The 26,854-nt window shown below is 40.8% G+C and overlaps 1 protein-coding gene across 2 annotated transcripts in view; it reads right to left on the reverse strand.

The window, feature by feature from the left end:
- Positions 1–26,854, reverse strand: part of Txk (TXK tyrosine kinase) — a 51,013-nt gene that overhangs the window by 7,975 nt on the left and 16,184 nt on the right. For both annotated transcript variants that reach the window (XM_040747173.1, XM_040747174.1), the window contains exons 5-11: positions 25,860–25,925; positions 20,412–20,466; positions 12,559–12,638; positions 11,541–11,668; positions 7,904–7,978; positions 5,057–5,228; positions 1,758–1,974 (exon numbers count right to left, since the gene is read on the reverse strand). In XM_040747173.1, the coding sequence (XP_040603107.1) occupies positions 1,758–1,974; positions 5,057–5,228; positions 7,904–7,978; positions 11,541–11,668; positions 12,559–12,638; positions 20,412–20,466; positions 25,860–25,925 (793 nt within the window). The remainder of the gene's footprint in view (positions 1–1,757; positions 1,975–5,056; positions 5,229–7,903; positions 7,979–11,540; positions 11,669–12,558; positions 12,639–20,411; positions 20,467–25,859; positions 25,926–26,854) is intronic.

A 26,854-nucleotide genomic window follows, 5' to 3' on the forward strand; every position in this document is an offset into this window, starting at 1 on the left:
CTGAACAAGGGTGACACCAATGGATGTCAAAGTGGATGACAGAAAGCCCATGACCCTCTACAAACGAAGAACTGTAGGCAAATGAGAAATGCTGGGACAGGGAGAGGTGGTCTTTCCCAGTGAAAAACACTCCAATTGGTTATTCAGTGCCAAACGGTCAGCTTTAAAAATATGCAAACAAACAACATTATTGTTTTTTAACAGTTTCTTCCAAGATTGAAATATTCTACCCTGCAGGAAGTTCCTTAGGCAGGAAGGTAAACAACTCAAAGTAGTTTTAGGAAGTCCCTGAAACTGACCAGATTCAGTTGGCCCCTCCCTGGCAGAGTGAAAAATTAAAGCTGAGGATCCCTCAGAGTCAAAGATGGGCTGCAAAGAAGACTCTCAGAAGAAAGTTCTGTAAGTAACCTCCCAAAAACTCATTGGTTCACCAGGTTGGAATCTGGTGGTATCCAAACTCTGGTCTGTCTTGAGTTCTCTGTCTGGAGTGAGTAGACACATGTGTAACATCTCCCCGGGAAAAGTTTTGTCACACAACAATTATATGGACCAAGCAGGTTATATCTAGGAAGATATATGTGTATATACATATACATGTATACATGCAATAGCAATTAATGAAAAGAGTGGCACATAGGAGGGCTTGGAGAGAGGAAAGGGAATGGAGAAACTCTGTGGCTATATTATAATCTCAAAATAAAAAACAATAAAAAGAAATATAAGTAGCTAGTGTATGACAGTGTAAATAATAAAAGCCATGAGTGCTCTGAATTGAAGGCTAATCTTGCCTTTACCCATGGTGCTCTGGAATTAGTGTAACTATACCTGCAGCCCTACCCCTAGACCTTCCTGTCTCAAGGATGAGGGCTGTAATAAAATCAGTCTGGGAGTGAGAGCCCAAAGCACAGGGTTATTTCTAAGAGACTGCATCAGGAATCTGCATATAATTCTTAAATTCTCCGTGGAGTTAAATTTTATATTTCTAAATGAAACACAGAAGGACAAGGAGAGAGTAGTGTGAGTTCCCTGAAGCAATGTGCAGTGGGCTGGACGTGTTACTCGGGTGCAGAAGCAAGGACACACAGCAGGCCACTTGCATTTAGTCTGGGGTAAGAGAGTCCTTTTAAGTAGACATGCTCCCAGCATTACCCAGCTGAATGACTGGACATTTCTAGTCTCCATCATGAATGTGTACAATACTCCCGCAGTACTGTCACAAGCAAGCCATCTGTACCTGGGGCACCTTCACCCCTGGGCAAGATTCACAGGGTCCACTTCTTCCCAGCTGTACCTTCAGGACCTAGATTGCTCAGCATATATGAGACATTGGGGACAAGAGTGACAACTGGAGTTTGACACTGGTTAAAGGAAGAAGGGTGAAAGGAAGAAAAAGAAAGAAGGGAATGAGGAAGAGAAAATAGGAAAAAAATCATTGTAGTTAATTGCTTCACTATGTAGTTAATTAGTGAAAGGCATTTTGGAGTAACTTCCTACTTGGTTACACATTAATGGGCAATTAAAAATAAAATTACAGGTTGAAGGATGTGACTCGGCAATAGAGCACAGACTCAACATGTGCCAGGCCTTGGTTTTAATCCCCAGCACTGCAAAATAAATAGGAAAATCAATTAACCTTTCCCAATTAAATGCATGAACTAAAAAATGCTCTGAAATGAAGCCAAAGGCACATTCTTCCAAGTACCAGGAGAGACCCCCATGTCCTTCCGAATCCAGGTGCACGGCGTAAGGAGACTCACCAGATCCCTGTGAATGTAGCAGTTCCTCTCCAGGTACTCCATCCCTTCACATATGTCCTGGCACACACTTAAGAGCAGCGGCTTCTGCAGCTTGCCTTTTCTCTCTCTCAGGTAGTTAAGCAGGCAGCCGTTTTCCATGAACTCTGTCACTATGTAGAGGGGCTTCTGCTGTATGCACACCCCATAAAGCTGGACCAGCCTCGAGTGGGACAGCTTCCTGTAGGAGAAAAACGCACCAGGGAGCTGGAGTCTGCTGCGCTCAGAACAGCAGCGTGTCGTTTCTGTATGTGAGCTATGATCAGCATCAAGCCCACCACCAGGAAGACCCCGCTTTTTTTTTTTCTACTTCTTGCACTGAGAATGCAGGCTCAGGAGTTTGTGCAGCGCTTCCAAAGCCATCGCTGTCAAATGCTGCGTGCCCCACATCCGGCCTGCAGCACTCTCCTTCCTGTCTTGTCATCGTTCGCATCCTCATTATTGATTTTCCCCAGCCCAGGTTCTCAAGACTTTGACTCCTAGTCATCTCTACTGTAGCCTTTACATGGAAAATTCCAGGCAAGCAGTGGGGAAGAAGGAATGATTGATGGTCATAGGACAGCGAGTGGGATTCTAAATTGTAAAGCTATTTCAAAATAAATGTTTAGATGCAGCTGGAGACTAAAAATAGACTTGCCAGCATGAAACCATATATTGTGAATTTGGTAATCACACCGAGTTTACGTTTCCCATTGAAATATACTCATATTTTTAAAAAAGACTTATTTAGTTTTATTTTGTGTGAATAGGTGTTTTGTCTGCACATATAAGTACGTGCGCCATGTGCATGCAGCACCCACAGAGGGCTTTGGATCTGCGGAACTGGAGTCAACAAATAGTTGTTAAACTGCCATGCAGCTCCCGGGGACTTTGCAAGAGCAGCTGATACCCACGACAGCTAAGCCCTCTCCTCAGCCCTATTGCTTACATTTTTAAAAAAGCAGTCTAGGCTTCTCCCCACAACCTGTGAAATATATCATTCAATGTCTAAATGCCTTTTAGGTCATCTGGGGTCACCATGAAAAAGAAAATCCAATTAATGTTTGCAGTTTTAAAAGATGTATCAGCAATAATTGTTGGTCAGAAATATTGTGAAAAGTTGAAAAGTACCTTAGAAATGCTTTTCTTTTCAGTGTGTGTGTGTGTGTATGTGTGTGTGTGTGTGTGAGAGAGAGAGAGAGAGACAGAGAGAGAGAGAGAGAGAGAGAGATGATATGGGTATATATTAGACACACTTTGTCTGATTTTCTTCAAGTCCAAAAATCATACTTTCAGTTAGGAATGTGCTTTTCATACATGCAGAATAATGTCAGGAAAGCAAGTCTCAGAATGATATACTTCCATGCCATCAGAAACCCAAGACCAGGGATACACAGAACCACTTGAGAACTGAAACATTAGCGTTTGCTTATGAGGGCAAATGACAACATGTATCTGAAATAAGGCAAACATCTACTAGAAAAAGCAAAAGCAAGTAAACCTTCATATGTGGTTCGATTGAACAAACAGAACAAAACCTTCCCACAGGCAGAGAACTATGCAAGCAGAAATGTGCGTTCCTGCTTCCCGTAATACTAGTTTCTCCCCAGTTAGAGAAATGTTGTGACTCACTGCATGACAATTGGGAGACGTATTAAAAAATTTTTTTAAGTATTTTCAAAACTTCTCCAACCATCTCCTGTTATCCTTTCCTAACTCTTCCTGTTCCCTTGGCAACAGATCAAGTTTCATGGTTCTCAATTTCATCTCTGGGAACCATTCTCAAATTCATGTCCACCAGTTTTACCTTTCTCCTGAACTCTAGCCTCATGCATTTACCTGACTACTTAGTCATTGTTGATCTTCTAATAGGCTTCTCAAATTCAACACCACATACACACACACACACACACACACACACACACACACAGAGAGAGAGAGAGAGAGAGAGAGAGAGAGAGAGAGAGAGAGAGAGAGAGAGAGAGAGAGAGAGAGAGAGAGAGAGAGAGAGAGAGAGAGAGAGAGAGAGAGAGACCTGGAGCTCCCTGCACAGCTATAGGTCAACTCCACTTGAGAAAAGTCTCTTCCTGGCATTTTCTTCTTGTTTTTATAGCCTGTGGAGGGGCTTGTGAGTCTTACAGATTCCTGAACTCCCACATCATGTAAGTTTTATCAGCTTCCTGAGTCTTCTGAGTTGGGGGGGGCAGCATTCCAGCTTGAAGAAAATATTTTCACAAAAGTCTAATTCATGAGTTAGGCACCAGGGTCACCTCTTTCAAGAAGCTCCTCACCTCATGGTTAGAAGAGATCCTGACATTTTTTTTAATTATGAGTTACATGAGTCCTGTTTATTCTTTTCATATTGTGTCACCTTAATCCATACACACACTGCTACCCTTTTGCCCATCAGATGCAGAACTCCCTGATCGGACGGTATAGGTCAGCAAACAGGTGTTTCAGGTATGTTGTAATGACAACAACAATCACGGAGAAGCTGATGTCCCTGGAAAATTGTGTTTATCATAATTCCATCCAGATTCCTTCTTGTAAATGAATAGGAAGGATATTTTGGTAGCACAGGTGGCATATGAGCTTGAAAACTCTGAGTCATAACTGCTCTGTCTTCCCTGGAGAATGGTTCTAACTAATCACTTCCGGTTACTATCTAGTCTCTGGTCATTTCTTTCCCTTTGGGGCCTGCAAGTTTGGGACAAAACTCCATTGCTCTAGACAGTAGCACAGTTGAAATGAGAACACGTGGGGTTTTGGTTGTTTTGTTTTGTTTTTTCCTCTGTTACATTAGTAGTCTTCCAAATAAATATTGACCAAATGTGTATAGAATGTTGGTTTGAACTATCCTGGTCTAAGCTCAGATTATGGCACTTACTCAGCACCTATCAATGAGCTTAAAATAATATACTTTCCTTGTCTTTCCCACTAATCATTTCATCCAATCGCACCTTGATCCAGTGCCATATGTACTGTTATTCCCAATTTTATAAGCAAAGACTTCGGGGACTAGAAAGTGACATAGTTCACACACGTCACACAGAGGTTAAATAATTAGCGTGGGTAGAGTTGTGACACAGTTGCAAGTGTGTCTGAACCAAAGTCCAGGTTCTGTCCAAGACCTTGAAGTGTTGGGCCCTGTTTGTGTGGGGTAGGCAAGCCCCAGCGGTGCTGGGCCATGTTATGTGGGGTGGGCAAGCATCCCCGCGTCATGGTCCCCCACCCCCACCCCAGGGGGGGCAGATGGTGTTTATGTGGGCAGGGCTCACACTTACATCATCACTTTGGCTTCTTCAATGAAATCCTCTTCAGACATGAAACCTTCATTGATGGCCTTGATGGCGACCCGGACATGGGCTCTCCATTCTCCTAAGTGGACCACCCCAAACTGACCACTTCCAATCTCCTTGACAAAAGCCAACTCAGACGGGTCTATCTCCCACTTCTCTGGAAAGGCAAATGACTCACATTACAAAAGAGGAGAGAATGCCTTTTTTTTTTTTTTTGGCAAAGAAAACATTTAGGAATTATCTAGTCATAGCCCCTTGCATTACACAGACGTTAAAGACATTGTGGCTTTAATGTGTAATTCAGGACATCAATGGTCAAGAGTCACCTGCTTGAAGACAGGAATATATAAACAAATTGTGACTACAAAAACATTGTACTAAACATATCGGTGTACTTTGCTAAACAAAACTAAGTCTGGTTTAAATGGTGTTAAATGTTTAAATGTATAAGTCACAGGAAGTTGGTGTTGCTTCCTCTTCCTTCTTCAGTTCTGTCCATTGTTCTCACTGCTAAAGAGCCTCCCTGCCTCCTGTATCCTCTCCTGAGGGAAGGCGTCATCTACTATGCATGAACATTGCCAGAGTGCTAACCAACATACATACATACATACATACATACATGTACCATATGTGTTTCAGTACATGTCTCATTTCTCATAAGGAGGAGGAAGAGGAGGAAAAAACTTTTCAAAATCATACCCTTGAAACTGACAAAGCTTTGCTTTTTAGCACCTACTTTTTATACAGCAACACTACCATCTGCTGGAACGCCGGGGTAATGCACCTAGCAGAATTCTTAGGGGTGATAAGCCCCCTACTACCATTGGTGGGTAATAGTCATCAACCCAGTAGTGAAATGCTGTTGTGAAAGTAGCATGACAAAACAGATTTACAGCCTTGACAATGGCATAGAATTGCTTGATAAAATATGATCCCAGAGGGAAATATTAATCAATTGCGACTCAATTTTTTTGTCTGTTTGTCTGGAGAGATGACTCAGTGGTTAACAGCACTTCCTGCTCTTGCAGTGAACTAGAGTTCAATTTCCAGCACCCACACGATGGTTCAAAACCTTTCTTAGCTCCAGTTCAAGGGGACCTCTTCTGGCCTCCTCAGGAAACAGCCACGAATGAAATGCACTTACATATATGTAGACAAAACACTCATACTTGGAAAATAAAGATAAATCTTTAGAAGAAAGAAAGAATAAATCAATCACCAGTGAGTGGTAGTGCAGGCCTTTAATCCCAGCACTTGGAAGGCAGAGGCAGGTGGATCTTGGTGAATTCAAGGCCAACCTGGTTCACAGAACAAGTTCCAGGACAGTTAAGGCTACACAGAGAAGCCCTGTCTCAAAAAGACAAGGAAAAAAACCAGAAAGACAAAGAATAAATCAATCATAAAAAGCATAAAATCTGATTTAAGGGTAAAGATGATGAATATTTGTTCATTAAAGAGACTATTAAAAGGTGGCCAAAATAATTAGTCATGAGGGATCAAAAGTGGCCCATTGTACATTTACCAGACTGGCTGAAGTGTTAAAAAGAAATACTACATATTGGCAAGGGTAAAAGAGTGGATCTGGCATTCTTAGGTAGTATGGACTTTGGAATAAACTTTTTGGAAAGTTGGTTCTGCCTAGTAAATCTCAAATTGTACATAGCCTATGGCCAACAAAACTACTCTAAAGTATACACACAGTGGAGCATAAATGGGCATTTGTCATCTAAACACAAATAAGAACTTTTATAACAATAGTATTTGTAAGAACCCTAATGGCTTTGTGAAAAAAGGTAGTAATCCTACCATTGTAGCACTATGTCACAATGAAAATGAGTCAGCCACACCCAATGCCATAGATGAAATTCAAAGATGTAGTGAGAACAGGAAGAGGTCAGACACAAGCATGCGCAGTTTCTCATTCTATTAGCTGAAGTACTCAAAACTTGGTAAAAATATATTATGGGATAGTTGTGGCCTATGTCTCAATCTCAAAAAGTTAACTTTTTCTAAGAAATTAAAGAGCATGATTTTCAGGCCAGGCAGTGGTAGTGCACTTTTTTAACCCTAGCACTTGGAAAACAGAGGCAGGAGGATCTCTGTGAGTTCGAGGCCAGCCTGGTCTACAAAGTGAGTTCGAGGACAGCCAGGACTGTTACATAGAGAAGCGGTGTAACAACAACAAAAAAAGGAACATAATATTCAACCAAATTGCTAATTCTATAAGTCCATACATATAGAAATAACACCTTCCAACTTACTTAAACAGAGACCCTGAAGCATAGTCATTTATACACTATGTCATTGTTTTTTTTTCCAGTATAATCTGAGTCCTACTAAAGACAGAAATCAAGGAGACAAACTTTTCAACAAACCAGAAAACAAGGTTCGCTGGTTCACATTTATCCTCCCAGACTTGAATATGTCACACTTGCTAGAGAGTGACTTTTGGACAAAGGTGAAGTGGAGACGGCCAACAGCTCTTTCTGATAGGGTCTCTTGGAAAGCGAGCATTTCCCAGCCACTCTTGTAGCCGGAAAACAACAGCCTCAATCCAGAGAATAGAAGTTATTTACCAAAATGGGAAAGATGACAGCTCTTCATAAGGTATAGTGAATTATGAAATAAACCAAAACATTGCTACTGAGTTCAAATTCCCCTAGGGGATGGATTATTTAAACACCCCCAGCAAGGAATTTAAAATTTTAAAAGAAACATATGTAGGTAGACACTTCAATGAGCTGAGAATTTTAGGAATCTGTGGGGTGGTTCCTGGATGGGTAGACGGACAGACGGATGGATGTTTTCCCTCAGCAAATGTGCATACTTTACCATAGCTAAAACCAGCGGTGGCTGGTAAGCAGCTGCCCAGAAGCCCAACTGGGTATCGGAGACGAGACATGAGACCTAAGGAGAAAGAAAACATGAGCATATCAAGGCTCGTTACTAGTTACAGAAGGAAGAACTAAGTATAGTAAAATATAGTACTTGTCTTTAAATAATGAAGCAAAGGGCTGGAGAGATGGCTCAGCCGTTAAAGGCTAGGCTCACAACCAAAAATATAAATAATGAAGCAGAACAATGCTACGGGTCATTATAATTTTCTATTTTCCACTTGAAAACATTCCATTCATAGTGTATACTCACTGTACACAATCTGGAGACTCTAAGTTAACAAAAAATTCTCTCACAAAAATCTCAGTATACACAGATGAATTGTTAGCACTTGGGTGAAAAACTTGGCAAAACTATTTGAATAATTGGAAATGTGTATGAATTGAATACATTATGCAAAATATCAATGCTTTATTGTAAACTTTCATACTAAGCATGTAGTTTATACATACTGACAACTATAAGTAGGCCCTAAAAATTTCTGAGATCTCACTATTACTATATGCTATATTTTCTTGAACATGGATTTGTATGCATTCTCTCAAAATTACCTCTTATAAAATGGGATTCTTGATCAAATTGTTCCCAAAAGTGCTAGAAAAATTCACTTAACCATCAAATTGAACACCTTTTGTGGGATTTGTTGTTGTTGTTGTTCTATTTTGAATTTGTTTTGTTTGAAGGTAGCATAGTAGAATGAGTAAGACTTTATTTGACTAGGTTAACGTGAAGAATTCTAGACAATCAATTTCAATTTATCAATAAATATTAATTATGTGTTTCTTCAGTCACTGCTCATTGACAATCTGTTTGCATCATGTTCTATCTTGACATTAAGTGTTGAATGAGGCACTGATGGCTTCTGCTCTCACAGACCCCACTTTGTAGCAGGGTTGGGAAACAAACAGTGTGTGTACTCACAAGACAGAGTGGATACAATGTATTGCTCTGAGAAGAGGTGATCCAGGAAGGCGTTTCCAAGGAGATCATAGGAACAATGACCCTGACCCACCCAGAGCCATTCCCGAAGATCAGTGGAAGAAGCCCAGGCCAATGAATAGTGTGTGCAAAGACTGGGCAGCAAAGACAAGCCCGGTCAGTAGAAAACCAGAAATACAGGACTCTCTTCAGGTAAATCCCCAAGACCTCAACAGACCCAAAGACAACTGAGATGAATCTGCCTACAGGAAGCTCTCCCTCAGTGAGGAAACACAGGGAGAGACAGGCCATCCTAATGTAAGTGATAAAGATGAGCACAGGTCATCCTAATGTAAGTGATGAAGATGAGCACAGGTCATCCTAATGTAAGTGATGAAGATGACACAGGCTATCCTAATGTAAGTGATGAAGATGAGCACAGACCATCCTAATGTAAGTGATGAAGATGGCACAGGCTATCCTAATGTAAGTGATGAAGATGAGCACAGACCATCGTAATGTAAGTGATGAAGATGGCACAGGCTATCCTAATGTAAGTGATGAAGATGAGCACAGGCTAGCAGGGACACAGGTCAAGAACACCAAGCGCATGGGTTTGCATGAAGGTGGCTACTTAACAAAGAACAGGAGGTAGGAGGGAAAAAAGTTATATTCAAGAAGTATATATTATCCCGGTTACGATGGGTCTTATGAGGCCTGTCAGAGAGCGCTGCATTTTACAGCAAAGGGAAGGAGGAAGAGATGGCGTGAAGGAAATGGGGTGTCAGTCTCAAACACGAAAGTGAAATCTTCCTATTTCCATTTTTGCTAGATCACTGGCATTGAAGTAGGTTGAAGGGAAATGAACTTTGGAGACAAAGCATTAAGAAGCTGCTGGAAATTGTTCACGGGGTAATGATTAATTAGGGCAGTCCTGATACTAGGGAGAGACAGGGATCTAAATGAGCATATTTAGGATGTGAAATTGATTACATTTGCGACTTAGCCAAGGGTATTTATGTGGTGAACAGTTTATCATTCCTAACCCTTAATGTTGTCACATCCTGGTCTTTCATTATTTTGTAACCACATCACATAATACCCTTTCTTAAGTGTTTCTTTAAAGGAAGGAGAAAGAGGAAGGGCTGTCGAGAAAGCAAACTCAGAACTAACCCGCTGATGTAGGGGGGCGTGGAGGGATGGATTGCATCTCCAGTCTGATCCTGGACCTCCAGGCCTCTCCCCTACACCTCTCTCTTATCAAGCTGCTTCTGATCCTTGGAAATGCACATGGATTCATCCCCTAAGTGGAGACATATATCCTAGGATTTGTTCTTGATAGGCAAAACCAGTGTCAAGGAAAGTATTCTCTTTCCAAAAGAGTTTTTGGTTTTGGTCAACTAACTTTTCATGAATGGAATATTCAAAAGAAATACATGAGAAAAAGGTAGAATAAGTTACAGTGGGTTGGTCCCAAGTTCTGTAATGCTGATAAAAGCCTTTGCCTCTGGCTCCAAGTGGCCTGGCCCAGACTGTCTGCGGTTTGAAGATCAGAGATATGCCTGTGGTTGTGACAGAACTTTCTGAGATCCCTTATCCTTCCAGAAATGATAGGTTTGTTGTAAAGAGAGATGGGAAAACAATAGGTAAGGAGAGGGTTCAGCATTTTGCTATATTTAGGTCAAAGTATAACTGTGAAAGCCTGGGTTCTGCATAATTTTGCATTTTCTCAAAACAAGAAAGAATAGAGGATGGGAGGCTTAAAGATCATTTCCTGTTATTTGTGGGAGCAAAGGAAAGGAGCCTTGTCATTTTGGGACTTGAAACTCTATTACATTTAACCCTATTTAATCTTCCAGAATACATACATAACTAAATGCCCTTGGCTCCTCTGTCATCCACTCTCTTTCTAATCTGATGTAAATCAAAAACTGCAACTCAAGTCTTGCTCCTTGACCAGAAAAAAAAAATGATGAAAACAACCATCGCTCAAGAAAGATTGTATTTCAAGCCCTTAGGCTGAAGGTATAGGGTGTTTTGCTGTTGTTGAACATCTAAGACCATGCATGCCTTCCCTGTCAAGGAACTGGTCCCCAGTCCTTCTCACCAGACCTGACTCCTCACTGCTGTGGAATAATACAATGTGAAGATGCTTTGCTCCCATTGGTTTAAGAAAGAGCCAAATGGCCAATCGCTAGGCAGAAAGAGGTTAGACAGGGGAGCCAGACAGGGAATATTGGGAAGAAGGAAGGCAGATTCTCCAGGCAGATGCAGAGGAAGCAAGAGATGAACATGCCTAGCTGAAATAATGTACCGCCCTGGCATCGAGCATAGATAAGAAATATGGGTTAATTTAAGTTGAAAGAGGTAGTTAGTAAAAAGCCTAAGCTATTGACCGAACTTTTTTTTTTTTTTTTTTTTTTTTTTTTTGGTTTTTACGAGACAGGGTTTCTCTGTATTGTTTTGGAGGCTATCGGTCCAGCCCGGCCTCGAATTCACAGAGATCCGCCTGCCTCTGCCTCCGGAGTGCTGGGATTAAAGGCGTGCGCCACCACCACCCGGCTTGACCGAGCTTTTATAACTATTGATATGTTTCTGTGTGGTTGTTTGGGGAGCCCGTGGTCCCAACAATAAACTCCACCTACACCTCACTTACCAGCTGCATTGTACTGGTGATACTGGATCAGCTCGGGAACCGAGGAAAAGAGGTGTCTTTCAGCGACATACCATTGTCCTGAGTCATTCTTTTTAATCTGATAATGTTTTATTGAAGACTGTGTACCTCTGTAATCAATAAAATATCAGTTGCCAGAGAAACAAAAGGCTGCTTCAGAATTAAGTCAGTGTGTTAAGCAAGGGGACCCCAGTGCTCAAGCTCTCTTCCTGGCGGCACTACGCACCTATGAGAGGACAGATGAGCTCAACAAATGCCTGACCACCCCAGGAAAATGCCTCAAATGTCTTACTGGTACCACATATTCAACATATCTTTAGAGGGTAAGCCCCATGAACAAAAAAAGTGATGTTCTTTACAAAGCACACATAAACATTTCCTGAATGTTAAATGTTGACTAAACAAATGAGAAATTCCATCGTGAAGGATTGGAAAGGTGAGATGAGGAGGGGAAGGTCAGTATAGGGAACGCTGCTAAGCAGGCTAACTGCTTTATGCAACCAGGGCTTCATTATTACACTGCAGACAAGCTGAGGTAGTCACTCCTCAGCCTCTTCCCTCACTAAGGGGAGGAGGGGATGTTCCTGAGGCACTGCCTCTCAGGTACCTCTACCTCACCACAAGTCCCCATAGTCACAGAACACCCTAGGCCTAAAGGCACAGGAAGCTTGGTCCTCTGTGCACAACCCTAGAGGAGACTCGGGGGTCTGAGGAACATGCCAAAGTGTCTGCCACAACTTATCTAACTTGATCAGGAGGGTTGGTTGGGAAAAGGAAGAGAAAGAAAGCAATATAATAGGTTTATCATGTTGCATAACATATTACATGGCATGTAATATGTCAGAGATACAATGTGAACTAGGTAGTTGTTCCAGTTTCTAGGCCAGCAGTCTCCTCCCTAAGCTGAGCCCTTTCTCAAAGTTCCTGTGTGATGGTATCTGCATAAAAGCAAACTGTCCCAAGGATTATCTCTAAAGTAATCAAAATCACAGGTGCTTACCTTCCAGCTCTTGTAAACACAGAAATTGTGTAAGACCCCAAATGTCTCGAATCCCTCACAATAAATGCACCTTCTTTAGCCTGCAAAAACAAAATGCAGTCATTGTACAATTGTATTCCTACTTAGAAAAACAAACCAAGACATCACTAATAAAAACTAAACTTAGATAGCCTTACTATAAGAAACATATAAAAAAATAAGTGACTTCTATATTCTTACTATGGAAGAATGAGATTGCTTTTGCAAGTGCATACTACCTTATCTCTCTCACAGGTTTAGCAATCATATGTCTAAGAGAAGGAAAGTTAGATAAGAAATGTATAAAGTGTGGCTATTTTAAAACATTATCCTTGATTTTTTCCAGGAAAAGTCCTGGTTTTGACAACCTGGCACCCAGCATTTAATGGTTTCTGTTGTATTGTTAGGATAACAGATGAAGATCCTTGATCCACATAAAAACAAACTCTAAGACAGACTGACAAGACTGCATGTTAGAAGTGGAATGAGGCTGGGTGTTGGTGGTGCGTGCCTTTAATCCCAGCACTCGGGAGGCAGAGGCAGGCGGATCTCTGTGAGTTCGAGGCCAGCCTGGTCTACAAAGTGAGTTCCAGGACAGCCTCCAAAGCTACAGAGAAACCCTGTCTCGGAAAAACAAAAACAAAACAAAACAAAAACAAAACAAAACAAAAAAGAAGTGGAATGAAGGATGCACGGAGAAATATTTCTGCAAAGGCAGAGAGTAGGACAAGAGATTGGAGTTCATGAGAGAGAATGCATGTAGGGGATCCTGTTGGGAGTTACAAACTGTTGTAGGATGTGGGAGAGATGAAGAGAGGACATTAGGTCCCTGTGGACATTCTTTAAAGAAACTCCGAGAAAACTGTAAATTGCTTTCCAATCACTTTGACAGAGTGTTTTGTTTGTTATTATACAGCTTTTCTGATTTACTGGATGCGCTTATGTTCCCAAAGGCAGAATGGCAGCAGGATCTCTCACAAACCCATAGACCAGTGGATCTCAACCTAATGCTCCACCCTTTAATATAATTCCTCATGCTGTGATGATCCCCAACCCTGAAATAATTTCATTGCTACTTCATACTGTAATCTTGCTACTGTTACAAATTCCAGTGTGAATATTTGATATGCAGATATCTGATAATCGATCCCCCCTAAGGGGTCCCACCCACAGTTGAGAATCCCTGTCATAGAAGGTTCAAGGTTACACTTGGCAAGTGTGTTACCCCAGCAGCATGGATAGCCCCTCACAGTGCACTTAAGACACTAAACACAGTCTTCTCCCACACTTGCATGAAGACATTAGCCTCAGTCCTCAGCTGAACTCTCTTATAGGCATTGCAAATAACAAAATCCAGCTTTTACTGAATTACTGTGATACACATATGAAAAGGAAACACAAGATGTTAATGGTAAAGATGTGAAAAGAAAAGTTGTGCGTATGCTTATGTGTGTCTGTTATAGCAGGGATGCATATCAGCATATAGAACATGCACATAACAAAATTGTACGTGGAGTGGTCTCTGCATATAAAACTTCAAAGAAGGAAGACCACAAACAGTGTTTTCTGACCACAAAGCAGCAGAACTAGAAATCCCTAATAAGGACCTGAGTACAATACCCTGAGTATCTCCAGATTTTACATTCTCTTTTATCTAACTCAAGGAAACTAAAATATAAATGAGTGGCTGGAGAAATGGCTCAGCAGTTAAGAGCACTCGCTGTTCCAGAGGACCAGAGTTCAGTTCCCAACACCCACGTTGGGTGGCTTACAACCACCTGTAACTCCAGCTACACTAGATATGACACATTCCTCTGACCTCCACAGGCACTGTGCTCATGTGGTACACACACACACACACACACACACACACACACACACACACACACATTAAAATAAAACAAATCCTTTGGATACAAAAATGAAATATCTAAAATAATAAGGAAATACCATTCATGAGTGCCTCTGCTGAATAGTTCCAACACTGCTCAGAATTAAGCCTGTGCTCTTATTATTTTCGTCAGTGCCCTACTGAGAAACTGCTAAGGTAAGATTGTCGGTGGGTGGGCATGTCATAGGGGATTTTCTTGATTGCCTGGATTGATGTGAGCAGTCCATGTCCTGGGCAGGAGGTTCTGGGCTGTATAAAGAAGCTAGGTAAGAATAGTCCTCCAGGCAAACCAGCAAGCAGTATTCCTCCATGGTTTCTGCTCCAAGTTCTTGCTTGACTTATCACCCCGACTTTCTTCAATGACAGACTGGACCTGTACGCTGAAATAAAACATTTCCTTCCCCAAGTTGTGTTTGGTCAGAGTATTTTGTCATAGCAACAGAAAGGTAACTAGAAACAGTCAGTAGACATAAATAAATAAGCATATCTAATCCAACAAATTAGAATAAGGGTTATAAAATAAACCCGGGTGTCTTAATTAGGGTTTTATTACTGTAATGAATAATATATTATGAAGAAAAAGGTTTTATCCCAAGCCATAGTCCATTAAGGGAATCAAGGCAGAAACTCAAACTAAATGAGAACCTACATGGAGGAGTGCTGCTTACTGGCTTGCTCCTCATGCTGTGCTCAGTCTGCCTTCTTATAGAACCCAGGATCACCAGCCCAGGAATAGCACCAGCCAAAATGAGGTGGGCCCTTCCCCATCAATCACTAATTAGGAAAATGTCCTACAGGCTTGCCTACAGCCAGATCTTATAGAGACATTTTCTAAATTGAAGTTCTCTCCTATCAGATGACTTCAGCTTGTTTCAAGTGGACATATAACTAGCCAGCACACCAGCTAAAGTACAAGAAAAAAAGATCAAAGTAGAAGATAACATTATAAAGGTAAAAATATGATACAATCATATTAAGTTCAAAATCTGGTTGGTCAAGGAAAATAACAGATAAGCTAATTAAACTAGTCAATAACTAATTGTGAAAAGTATCAAAAGCCATTCCATAAGATGAATAAATCAATGATCTGTAAAAAAAAACTAAGACTTATTACCTGTCTGTAACAAATTTTAAACTTGAATGCAATGGATACTTAACTAACAAACAAATTACTGAGGTTGAATCCAATATAACTAAAAATCCTAATGGATCCATGGATTAGAACAATGGGTACGATTCCTAAAAGACAGCATTAGAAAGAACCTTGATCACATACTAGAAAACACTAAACATGAAAGGAAAAAATAGTACAGAGGTTGAACTACTCCCGAGCAAAAGAAGAAAAGATAATCTTAAAGATGTAAGTGTGTGAGGTCATTTACTATCAGTGACATACACCCAGCCCAGGCTGCACAAAAGAAAAACCACTGAGTGGCCTCATTTCATCACAAATATTAAAGAAAACGTTAATTAACCGAATCCAGTAGCATCAGAACCCACATGCACCAGAGCCCACTGACTTAGAGTACCTGCGAGTTCTTCCTAATATTGCCTGTACATTCAATACAACCATGGGAAGTTTTGTCTTTGTGTATCATGGTGATTCTGAGAGTGAGGGAAGGTAAAGACACCAGAGAAAGCCTCCGTATTTAAAACAGTTTATGAACAGACAGGCTGGCCAATGATGACAAGTAGGAAATACAGACGTAATCTAAAATAAAAATTTTATCATTATGAATGTGGCAACTAAAGTGACTGCATACCAGAAAGATACTTGGTAAACTTGTAGGAATTCAGTAATCCTCCGCTTACTCATTGCATCAGGAAACATTACGAATGAACCAGAAGAATAAATTTACAAAATAAAACCACTAGCATCAAGAAACATAGGGAGTATTTTCTTGTAACCTTGGAGTACAGAAGGCAATTCTACATTCATACAGTTTATCTAATTTTCCAAAAACTTTGTCTGATAAATTCAAACATATAAAATCCAGCATATCTAGTTCATGCCAGAAAATGGCTGGACAATTGAAAACGTAGAAGAAATATTGCTACATGCCACAGAGGATTAGTTTCCTTAGCTATAACTACGAAGATTCTCTAGATTCTGAGAAATATCAAAACCTAACAGAAAAGCACATAGAGATATGAACAGTTACAACCAAGAAAATCAGGTACGTAAAATGTAACGTATGAAAAATGTTTAACATCTCTAGGCTAAGAGAATACGAATCAAATTCACAGTGAAATGAAGGCCAGAGGAAGGAGCCAAGTGCTCCACTTGATGTGCTGCCTGGAAAGGCTGTGGGAAACAGCTTGTATTTCCAGTGGGTACCTAGACCCCTCACCAAGCCTAAAGAGGCACTTTGAGGTCTATGGAAGTTAGAAATATGCATTCCCTTTGGCCTTGGATTTCCATCTGGAGATTTACTCTACAAAAAGAATCATATAACTGGAAAAAGATATGTGTGAGGAGAGAATTGAAGGCAACATTGTTTTAATAGCAAAAGAGAGTACATCTCACTTACTTTCCACAATGAACAATTTGATTTACAAATTTTGATTGTGGCCGGGAGTTGGTGGCGCACGCCTTTAATCCCAGCACTTGGGAGGCAGAGGCAGGTGGATCTCTGTGAGTTTGAGGCCAGCCTGGTCTACAAGAGCAAGTTCCAGGACAGCCTCCAAAGCCACAGAGAAACCCTGTCTCGGAAAAACCAAAAAAAAAATTTTTTTTGATTGTGGTGGTGTGAAAGAAAATGATCCCCATAGGGAGGTGGGGTTTGTTGGAGGAAGTGTGTTGTGCCCCCGTGGGTGTGGGCTTTTGAAGTTTTCTATGCTCAAACTACTCCCAGGGACACAGACTCCTTCTCTCAGCTCCTTCTCCGGGATCATGTCTGCCTGCATATCACCCACCATGACAATGTACTAAACCCTGAACCATAAGCTAGCCCCATTTAAATGTTTTTCCTTTTAAGAGTCGCACTGGTCATGGTGACTATTCACAGCAGTAGAAACTTTAACTAAGACAGTGATGCATCTAAACTAGAAAATGATATTCAGATATAAAGCCAATGACAAACACACTTGTGTAGGAAGGAAGAGTGGTGTGCAGAAGAGTATGTATAAGGGGCCGAAGAGATGATGGTTCAGTGGGTAAAGGCCTGGCTGCATAAGCATGGGAATCCAGTTTGGATCCGTAGTATCCGTATAAATGTCAGGGACGAGTGGCAGCCTGCTTGTGATCCCAACATCTGGTAGGCAGAAACAGGGAATTTCTGAAACAATCTGGCTGACTTGACTAGACAAATCAGCAGACACTGGGTTCAAGTGAGGGACCCTATCTTAACATATAGAGAACAATCAAGGACAATTCCAGATGTCAACCTCTGGCCTATATACAGTTTTTATTAGGGATATGGCCCCTGGTAGGTTGACCATACTTCAGTGGATGGTTTTACCCCTGTGCATGTATGGGCAATTATACCTAGCAGGTTTTTTTAGGGGATATGGAGTTGGAAGGTAGATATAAGGAGATATCTGGAAGGAGTTGGAAGAAGGGGGAGGTGAATACATTAAAACTGTATTGTATACTTGGATGAAATTCTTAAGTAAATCAAAGTGTAAACTAGCATCTTACTGTTTTATTTCCACGACAAAACGCCATGACCAAGGCAACTTCTAAAAGAAACCATTTAATTTGGGACACATAGTTCCAGAGGGCTAGAGTCCGTGATCAGCCTGGTGGGGAGTAGGGCAGCAGGCAGACAGGCATGGTGCTGGAGCAGTAGCCGAGAGCTCACATCTCAACCACAAGCACAAGGCAGAAAGAGCCAGCTGGGAGTAGTGTGGGCTTTTAAATCTTCAAACTATCTCCCTCCCTGTGACAAACCTCCTCCAACAAGGCCACACCTCCTGATTCTTCCAAACAAGTTCCACCACCAGGGGACCAAGCATTCAAATATATGAACCTATGGGGACCATTCTCATTCAAGCAACCACAACCAGTCAAACTATTCTGCATCAAGTCTTGAAAATACCTATCGATATTAAACCTAGACATCCAGTGTGTGTATGTGTGTGCAAGATGATTTTTACAAGGGAGCATATCACTTCCGTGTTCCAAACCGTAAGAGGCAAGAAGCCCTTTGAATGTTTATGAACACTGAATAGATTTTATATATGCATATAATGAAATATTAAATAATATGGTGGTTCTATATGTACACATATGAATGAATTTTTAAAACAAAGTGTCCATAAAAATCCGTCTTGGATGGTGGATAGTGGATCATACCTATGATCCCAGTACCTGGGAGGTTGAGGCACAAGGACTACCTCAAGTTTGAGTCCAGCCTTGGCTACACAGTGAGACATTGTCTCAAAAATAAGCAAATATCAATGTATATGATATATATTATGCATGTACACAGATGATAAAAACATAAATCAATGGAAAATGAGAACACATCTGTCTTTTGTGACTGCCTTTAGTGAATGGAGGGGAGAAATGATGGCATGGGCTTCAACTGTGTAATTTCAGACCCTTACAGATGTCAGGGCAGCAGAACATAGTGGCATATGCCTTTAATCACAACTTGGGAGCTGGAGGAAGGAATATCACAAATTTCAGATTATTCTTAGGCATTTAGTGAATTTGAGGCCAGCCTGGGGTGCATGAGGTGTTATCTCAAACAAAGGAAAACAAAAAACTGAAAAAAAATCAGGGCCAAATTTTTAAATATTGCATCACTATGGCAGGTGTGTGGGCTGTTCCATAACTCTTGACTCTAGTGTCTTCACCAAGATGAGATGTTTCAACTACAGAATCTCTTGTGCTGGACATAAACAGTCCTGTGATTAGATCATGTAACCCCTATCATCTTGCTTATTGGGAAACTGCTCCCAGCTTTCCTTCCTCTAACTTTCCAGGGTAGAGCTACCAATTTCACTAGCTTTCTCTAGCAAGCAGAGCGAAGCGTGTCTAGGCTACACCCACACCTGAGGCTAAGTCTTGGTTCCCCATCTTCCACATGTCCCCCCATTTTAGAGTGAGTCCTCTCTGCACCCTGGGCCATTGCTGACGTGGATTTTTTAATATGCAAAACTGATTCTCTTTCACGTTTCTGGAGTCCGTGAACATCTGAGGCCAGCACAGAATGACACATTTCCTATCCTAGTTCCGGTTTGACTCTTCATTTCCCCGTAGTTACCGTGCACTGACAGTCGGAAACTTGGACTCTTCACTGTTTTGTCTTGGTTTGACCTAAATCAGTAGTTTTGATCTGAATTTACTATTTTAACCACCAACTCTCCCCTTTGTTCCGGAAGACTAAAGAAACTAATACTGCATAGTTGTCTGCATTTGTATTTTTCAGGAGTGTAGACAGAGGTCACAAGGTAAGAGGCTCTGTTGTGCAAAGGGGTCATATGTCAGTGTTCTCAATCTGTTTGGGTCTAATGACTCTTTCACAGGGGTAACCTAAGACCATCAGAAGATATGGATATTTACATTACAGTTCAAAACAGCAGCCCAATTACAGTTACAAAGTAGCAACAAAAATAGCTTTATGGTTGGGGTTCACCAGGACATGGGGAACTGTATTAAAGGGTCCAAAGCATTAGGAAGGTTGAGAACCACTGTCATGTGGGTAACTCAGATACACACTCCACTGAGAGAATACGTGTTGAATGAGAGTCTGGAGTCAAAATCATTTCAAGAGAAACATATTTCTGAAATTACGATGGCAGTCCATGAAAAGGTGATCTTATGCAAATATGCCCATTTTTGACTTAGAAAAATGTGCAGTGGGAATGAGTTTGTAATGGTGTTTTAAGACTAGAAAGAATACGAATACACCTTTTTGAATGGCTACAACTTCATAATAGACTTCTGAGGATAACTAGAAATGTTCACGGGCTTTTTCTGGACATACTGAATTACCTCTTGTCTCAATAGGCGTTCTGTCTGGTTTCTAGTAATGTTCTTATGGTACCATCTGCAAAAGTAACAAAGAATACATTTTTAATTCTGTGTTAATTTTTCTTCAGGCCAAAAAAATGCTCAAATTATTTCATTTTAAAGCTTTCACTTTAGAATTTAGTTTAGAAAACTATAGCTTAAATTCAGGTAAATAGCAATGTTCTATTATGTTTCCAATTTACCAAGCTCAATACACTTTTTTCTCATTTCAAGTCATTAAATAGTTCATTCTACCATAGCTCAGACCATCCCTTCAATCCCACACAATACTTATATATAATTTTTCGTGATTTAACATCTTATAAAATTCCATGAAAAATATGAAGCTAAGATGTTATCTTCAGGCACTGGAAAGATGGCTCAGCAGTTAAGAGCACTGGCTGCTCTACCAAGAGAGTCAGGCTTTAATTCCCAGCACCCACATGGCAGCTCACAACCCTTTGTATCTCCAGTTCTAGGGGATCTGAGACTCTCACACCAAAGCACATAAAATAAAGGTAAATAAATCTTTCTTCCCCCCAGGAAATTCCCATTTGCATGTTTTTAGAAGTGTTAGATCTCTTTCCAAAGTGAAATCCATCCTGACTTATGTAATTCTCCCTAAGACAACCCCCCCCAATATGGTTGGTACTTAACAGAGTTTATGGACAGGGATAACCAACCACTGATCCGACCCAAATGCTCTCTCTTGCATTTTCACTAAGACACACTGGGATTCTTTCCTTTCTTACACCATCAAGCATTCTTCTACCTTCAACCCCTGTTTCTTTCCATTCAGCACACCGTTAGGTGATTAGACCATCAGAACTACACACAGTAAACATAATTAAATAATATTATGAGGTAAACACGTAGTTCAATATACCATCCTTAAGCAGTAAACATATAGTTAAAGAAAAGAAAGAAGTTCCAACAATAAAGATAGAAAGGTTGAGAAACTTTCAACTTCAAAACAATAAACACATTTACAAAGAGCTCTATTACAGGGAATACTACTTTGTCTCCACAAAGAAAAAGGCAACATTGAACATGAATAGAGTCACCAAGGATGGGCCAGAGGTGGCTAACTGAAAACCCTAAAATAATGTAGCCTCTTCCCCTAACACCTGGTGGTGAGAAAATGACTCAAAATCTGGATGATTAGCTACCTAAGCCACTAATGTAATCAAACTGAAAAAGCAAGCCGTATAGATGAACCACAGACAGTAGGAAGTGATGACAAGGATTTTAGACAAAGTAACTGGTCACTCAAGTAATTAAAGATCACTTAAGACTTTTGAATACATACGATAGTATTAGAGGAGTTTCAGCATGAACCTGAGACTTCTTCCAGAAAGAAGAAATCCCTTCAGAAATGAGGCAGTAGTAAAGACATGGGGACTAACATGGAGAGGTGGTCATCGGTTAGGTGGTAAAATTTGCATAGTAAAAGAAAATAGTGATGGTAGTTCACTAAAGTAAGTTGAAGTTTTTAAAGGCCACGACTATAAAATGATTCTAAAATTGAGAGAACGTCACATAAATTGCACTCTTAAATAATATTTTCCACCTGTTACAGTGTTGGTGTTAACTTTAGTATTTTACATTTGTTCATCAGAGTGATGAATAACAAAAGTGAATGCATTCATTTAAAATATGAATTCAGAATTCATCTATATGGAAATATTGTAAGAATAACTTCAAAGTGGAAGTCTATGATGAAGCCAGGTTCCTTCAGGGACTCTTTTTCTTTCTAAGTAATGAAGAGGTTCAAGGAGGGCGATGTGAGATTGGGAGCAGTGTTTTGGAATTGCATCCATCTAAATCATATGCTAAAAGTTAGAAGGGCTTTTAAAAGCCGAGGTAAGACTATGTCTTGGTTTCATTTTCCACTCCTGAGCTTATTTTGGTTCAGAATTGCATGTTACAACCCATTATCTCTAGATGTTGAGGCAGCAGGAACCACATTGCTGGTCGCGGTGTATCCGCAGTCAGGAGAGAGGGGAAGGAATTAATGCTACATACTATAGCTCTGCTTGCTTTCTCCACTCTTTTGTTCTCAGAGCTCCTTGGGATTTTTAATAAAAATCACTTTACTCCAGTGATTTTACAAATGAGAACACCATATGACTAGACTTGTAGTAGCCATTCTATTGTTGATGATCAACTTGACTACGTCTGGAATTAACTAAAACTGAGAAATGACTGGGCACACCTGTGAGGAATTTTTTTTCTTCACTTAATTAAATCTTTTTGTTTTGTTTTTGGTTTTTTGTTTTGTTTTCTTCCTTTTTTATTTAAGTTAGAAACAAGCTTGCTATACATGTCAATCCCAGCTCCCTCCTCCCAACCCCTCCACCAGGCCCATTCTCTACTCCAGTCCCCAGGTAGGGTGAGGCCCTCCATGGAGGATCTCCAGAGTCTGCCATTCCATCCAGGGCAAGGCCTAGGCCTTCCTCCAAGAGTCCAGGCTGAGAGAGCATCCCTCATTGTGGGATGGGCAGCCAAAATCCATTTGTATGCCAGTGATAAATACTACCCAAGGCACCATAGATTACCTAGGTCCCCTACTGACCCCACATTCAGAGGTTCTGGATCAGTCCCATGCAAATCTTTTGAAGTGGGAAGACCCACTTCTAATGTGAATCTTTCAGGTGGGAAGATTCACCATTAGTAGAGATCTTTTGAAGTGAGAAGCTCCATCTGCTTGCAGCCACGGAAGAAGGAAGCTTGCTCTCTTTGCCTGCTTGCCCTCATTCTCACTGGCAAGTCCATCCCTTCACTCCCTTCACTAGCATTGTAGCCCACTTCTTTGGGACTCCAGCATATACTGAAGACCATCTGAGACCTCCAGCTTCACAGACCTTCCATTGGTAGACAGCCATTGGTGGACCTCCTGGGCCACTTCCTGTAAACCATTCTAATAAATCCCCTAATATAATACATATAGGTGACTCATTCTACAAGTCCTCTTCCGCTAAAGAATCCTGACTAATACACCACACAAATAGTCACTGAGTCCTATGCAGTTAAGGATCTTCTGCCTAGGGAATGGTGACAGCCATACTGGGTGGGTCTTCCCTCACAGCTAAAGGAATCAAAACAATCCCCCATAGATATGCCCACAGGCCAACCTGATTCAGTCAACCCCTCATTGAGACTTTCTTCCCGGTGATCATTGATTGCATCAAGTTGACAATTAAAGCTACCACAGACTGTATCTCCCATATCTAGACACCCTTTACTAAACTAGTATCAAATAGTGTGAATTAAGAGTTGGACATTAAGGTGGACCATTAATTGTAAACCCCACTAAGGCAGGGAAGGCTCTGTGTGTTCTAAATTATATCCCCAGGGTTCAAAATCACTAATATCAGATACATCGCTGGTGTACAGTAACTAAGGCATGTTGATCACCTGTAAAACTAGACAGGGCGGCCAAACAGAAAATGACTTCCCCATTACCTTCACTGTTCATAGAAATAACAATAGTCACTAGACTGTCTTGAAGTTTACTATGTACCACGTGAGGTAGTGTCCCCACTTTTTGGAATATTCAAAGACAGTAGATAGCGTTGCCCACGATCAGAACACTATAGTGATTATGCTAGGATTTGGACTCAGTTGCTCCTGCACTCAGGACCTCCACCTATGGCAGTTCTGTTGCATAGTCATCACAAAAGTGTATGGCGCATACTAAGTGATCAGTAAGTTCTAGTGATTACTTACAACAACTATTATATTTATATTTTAATATACCTGTTTTAAAAGAGACAAAGTTTAATGAGTAGCCATAAGATTTGAATCATTAAAAGGCATGATTTTGAAATGTGTGTAAAACAGAGCCCAAGGAAATTAAATGGAAATTCTGGGGGTTGTTTTTTGTGTGTGTTGGGGGGGGCGGTGTAGTTTTCATTTTATTTATTTATTTTTGCTTTGTTTTGTTTTTGAAGGAGGAGCAGCTTCAAGACGGAGTTTTTCTGTGTAGGCCTGACTGTCCTGGAACTCGTTCTGTAGACCAGGCTGCCCTCAAATTCGCAGAGATCCACCTGCCTCTGCCTTCCAAGTGCAGGAATTAAAGGCCTGAGCCTAACACCAGAGCTGCTGGATTCAAAGGATCCGGTGTCTACAATATAAACGCTTTGAACCAGAGCCTCGGTTTAGTCTAAGCAGAGGAAGCAATGAGCAAATGAGCTACGACTGAGAGAAATGAGAGGAACATTGTGAGAGTCCATTCAGGAACTACCAAGCCGGTAGGTGCTGTGACACTCCTCTGATCTGAAAAATCTGAAGTTGAACAACAATACAAAAAAGTCCTACTTTTTCTAACTACTCTGGGTTGATTTTCATACACATGCGTCTCTACATTAGATTTGCTTTGTTGGTCAGCTTCAGCAGTGAGAACCCATGGAGCAGAATTGAGTGACCATAAGTGGATGTGAAACCATTTCCTAAGAGAGGTGACTCAGTGCCCTGAAGCAGTCAGGTCAACAGAAAGAACATTAATGGCAGAAGAGAGTGAGGACACTTGGTGGTGGAGCTGAAGAGCATGATGGGAAGGAGGAAGAGACAGCCAATGGAGCAGTCTGGGAAAGCCATGTTTGATGTGTCACATGCCCTGTGATCATTTTCATCTATGGTCCAAGAAGGCCTGTACTATTCACCAAAACTTCCAGAACTGGAGTTATTTTAGAGACAGGTGTACTGAATCTTGCCTAAAGTAGGAGCAAGGCCCAGGAGGCTTCTTCCGTTGTGTTTGATGTCTGATCTCAAAGATACTTGATACCACGACTCCTATCACATACTGACACCTTTCAGAAGCATATGCTAATTGCAAGATAAGTACCCAAGGGAGGAGGTGGGTATGAGTTCAAACTCTGCAGACCCTGGCACTTTGTACCTAGAACTTAATCTTACTTGCTTTTTTACCTGAAGGGTGAGGATCTACAATGTCATTGCTCAGATATTTCTATTCCAAAGCTATAATTGTTATCAAAAAAGAGATTTTAAAGCATAAATTTGGTAAGCATACTTAAGGTTCTTCAATATCATTAGCCTACCTATTATCCTCAGGTATACTTCTTAAAAGCATCAAAGCAAGAGCCAACATCTAAAACGGACCCATGTAGACCGTCGGATTCACAATCTGTCATTTGAAAAGTAAATGTTCGGTGTAGGACATGCAGTACAACACATATATCAGTGTTTCTAAAACATAGCCATGCCAAACAAAACAAATACAGGCTTAAGAAGGATTTTCAGAAGCAGCTGTGGTAAGAATTGGAGGTCTCTTATTGCTAAGGCTATCAAATGTGTTACTTTCTTTTTCTTTTACAAAACTGAAAACTGTCTATATATACTTCAAAGTTCCCAGCAAGTCCCTGATTTTCAAAGGGTAATCACAGTGCAGACTTGGTAGGGGGGACTTACTCATATATTTCTAAATTGGTGACTCTATTTTCGGTCACGTAGTTGCTTGGGATTAAGCCTTCATTCCTACAAAACAAAACAAAACTCAAGATGGGAGGCACGTTTATAACATTACCATGACTATAATTACTTAAACCCCAAAGAAGTAGGGGGAAATCAAAAACATTTTACTCATTAGACTGTTAAAAAATGTTTTTTATTTCCAACTCACAAGAATCTCTATACAGTAAATACCAAGATCCTGACTTATAAATTAGCTATTTAAGAGATTTTATGACACTATTTTCATTTCTTGAAATAATCTCACCATGTAGCTCAGTCTAAGCCAAAATTCCAGGTCCTCCTGTGTCACCTTAAGAGTGCTAGGACAGTTGCAGGCAGGTACCACCATGCTCAACTCCGATATGTATTTTAAAAGGAAAGTGGATGCAGCTCTGAGTTTAGACTCAACTTGCATCGTTCAGCAGAAAGGGCATTGGTGAGTTCAGTACTGTGCAACTGGCCTCACAAAAACGGACTATTGGAATGCCTCAGATGTAAAAATAAGCCATTGGCTTTTTATTTCGTAGTTAAATGTATATAGAGTTTGTAAAATACTGCCAAAATTCTGCTTTCTCACTGTCACATCCAAAGGGTACCTTCTTTCCCCCCAAAAGAGGAGGCCAACTGACTCATCCAAAATTGAGTCTGTGCCCAGCTCAACCTGGATACAGGAGGATTTCTGGTGGTCAGATAAAGGTCAGCATTCTTCAGGAACTTAGGAAACCTGTTCCCACCTGCCAAAAGGAGCCATTTCCCTTACCTCTGGCAGAAGTGGCTACTCATCTCAGCATCACAAATACCTGTTATACATTTCAAGGTTCACACTTGCATCCTATCCCTTCATACTTCCTCAGGATTCCTTGCTCCCAGATACCTGTTTATTCTCTTTATAATGTCAAGGTTTCTCCCACCCCTGCTTTCTCACTATTCCATCTCTCTGTCTCTCTCTATCA

This window comes from Mesocricetus auratus, unplaced genomic scaffold, assembly GCF_017639785.1.
Source record: "Mesocricetus auratus isolate SY011 unplaced genomic scaffold, BCM_Maur_2.0 Super-Scaffold_100006, whole genome shotgun sequence".
Lineage (NCBI taxonomy): Eukaryota > Metazoa > Chordata > Mammalia > Rodentia > Cricetidae > Mesocricetus > Mesocricetus auratus.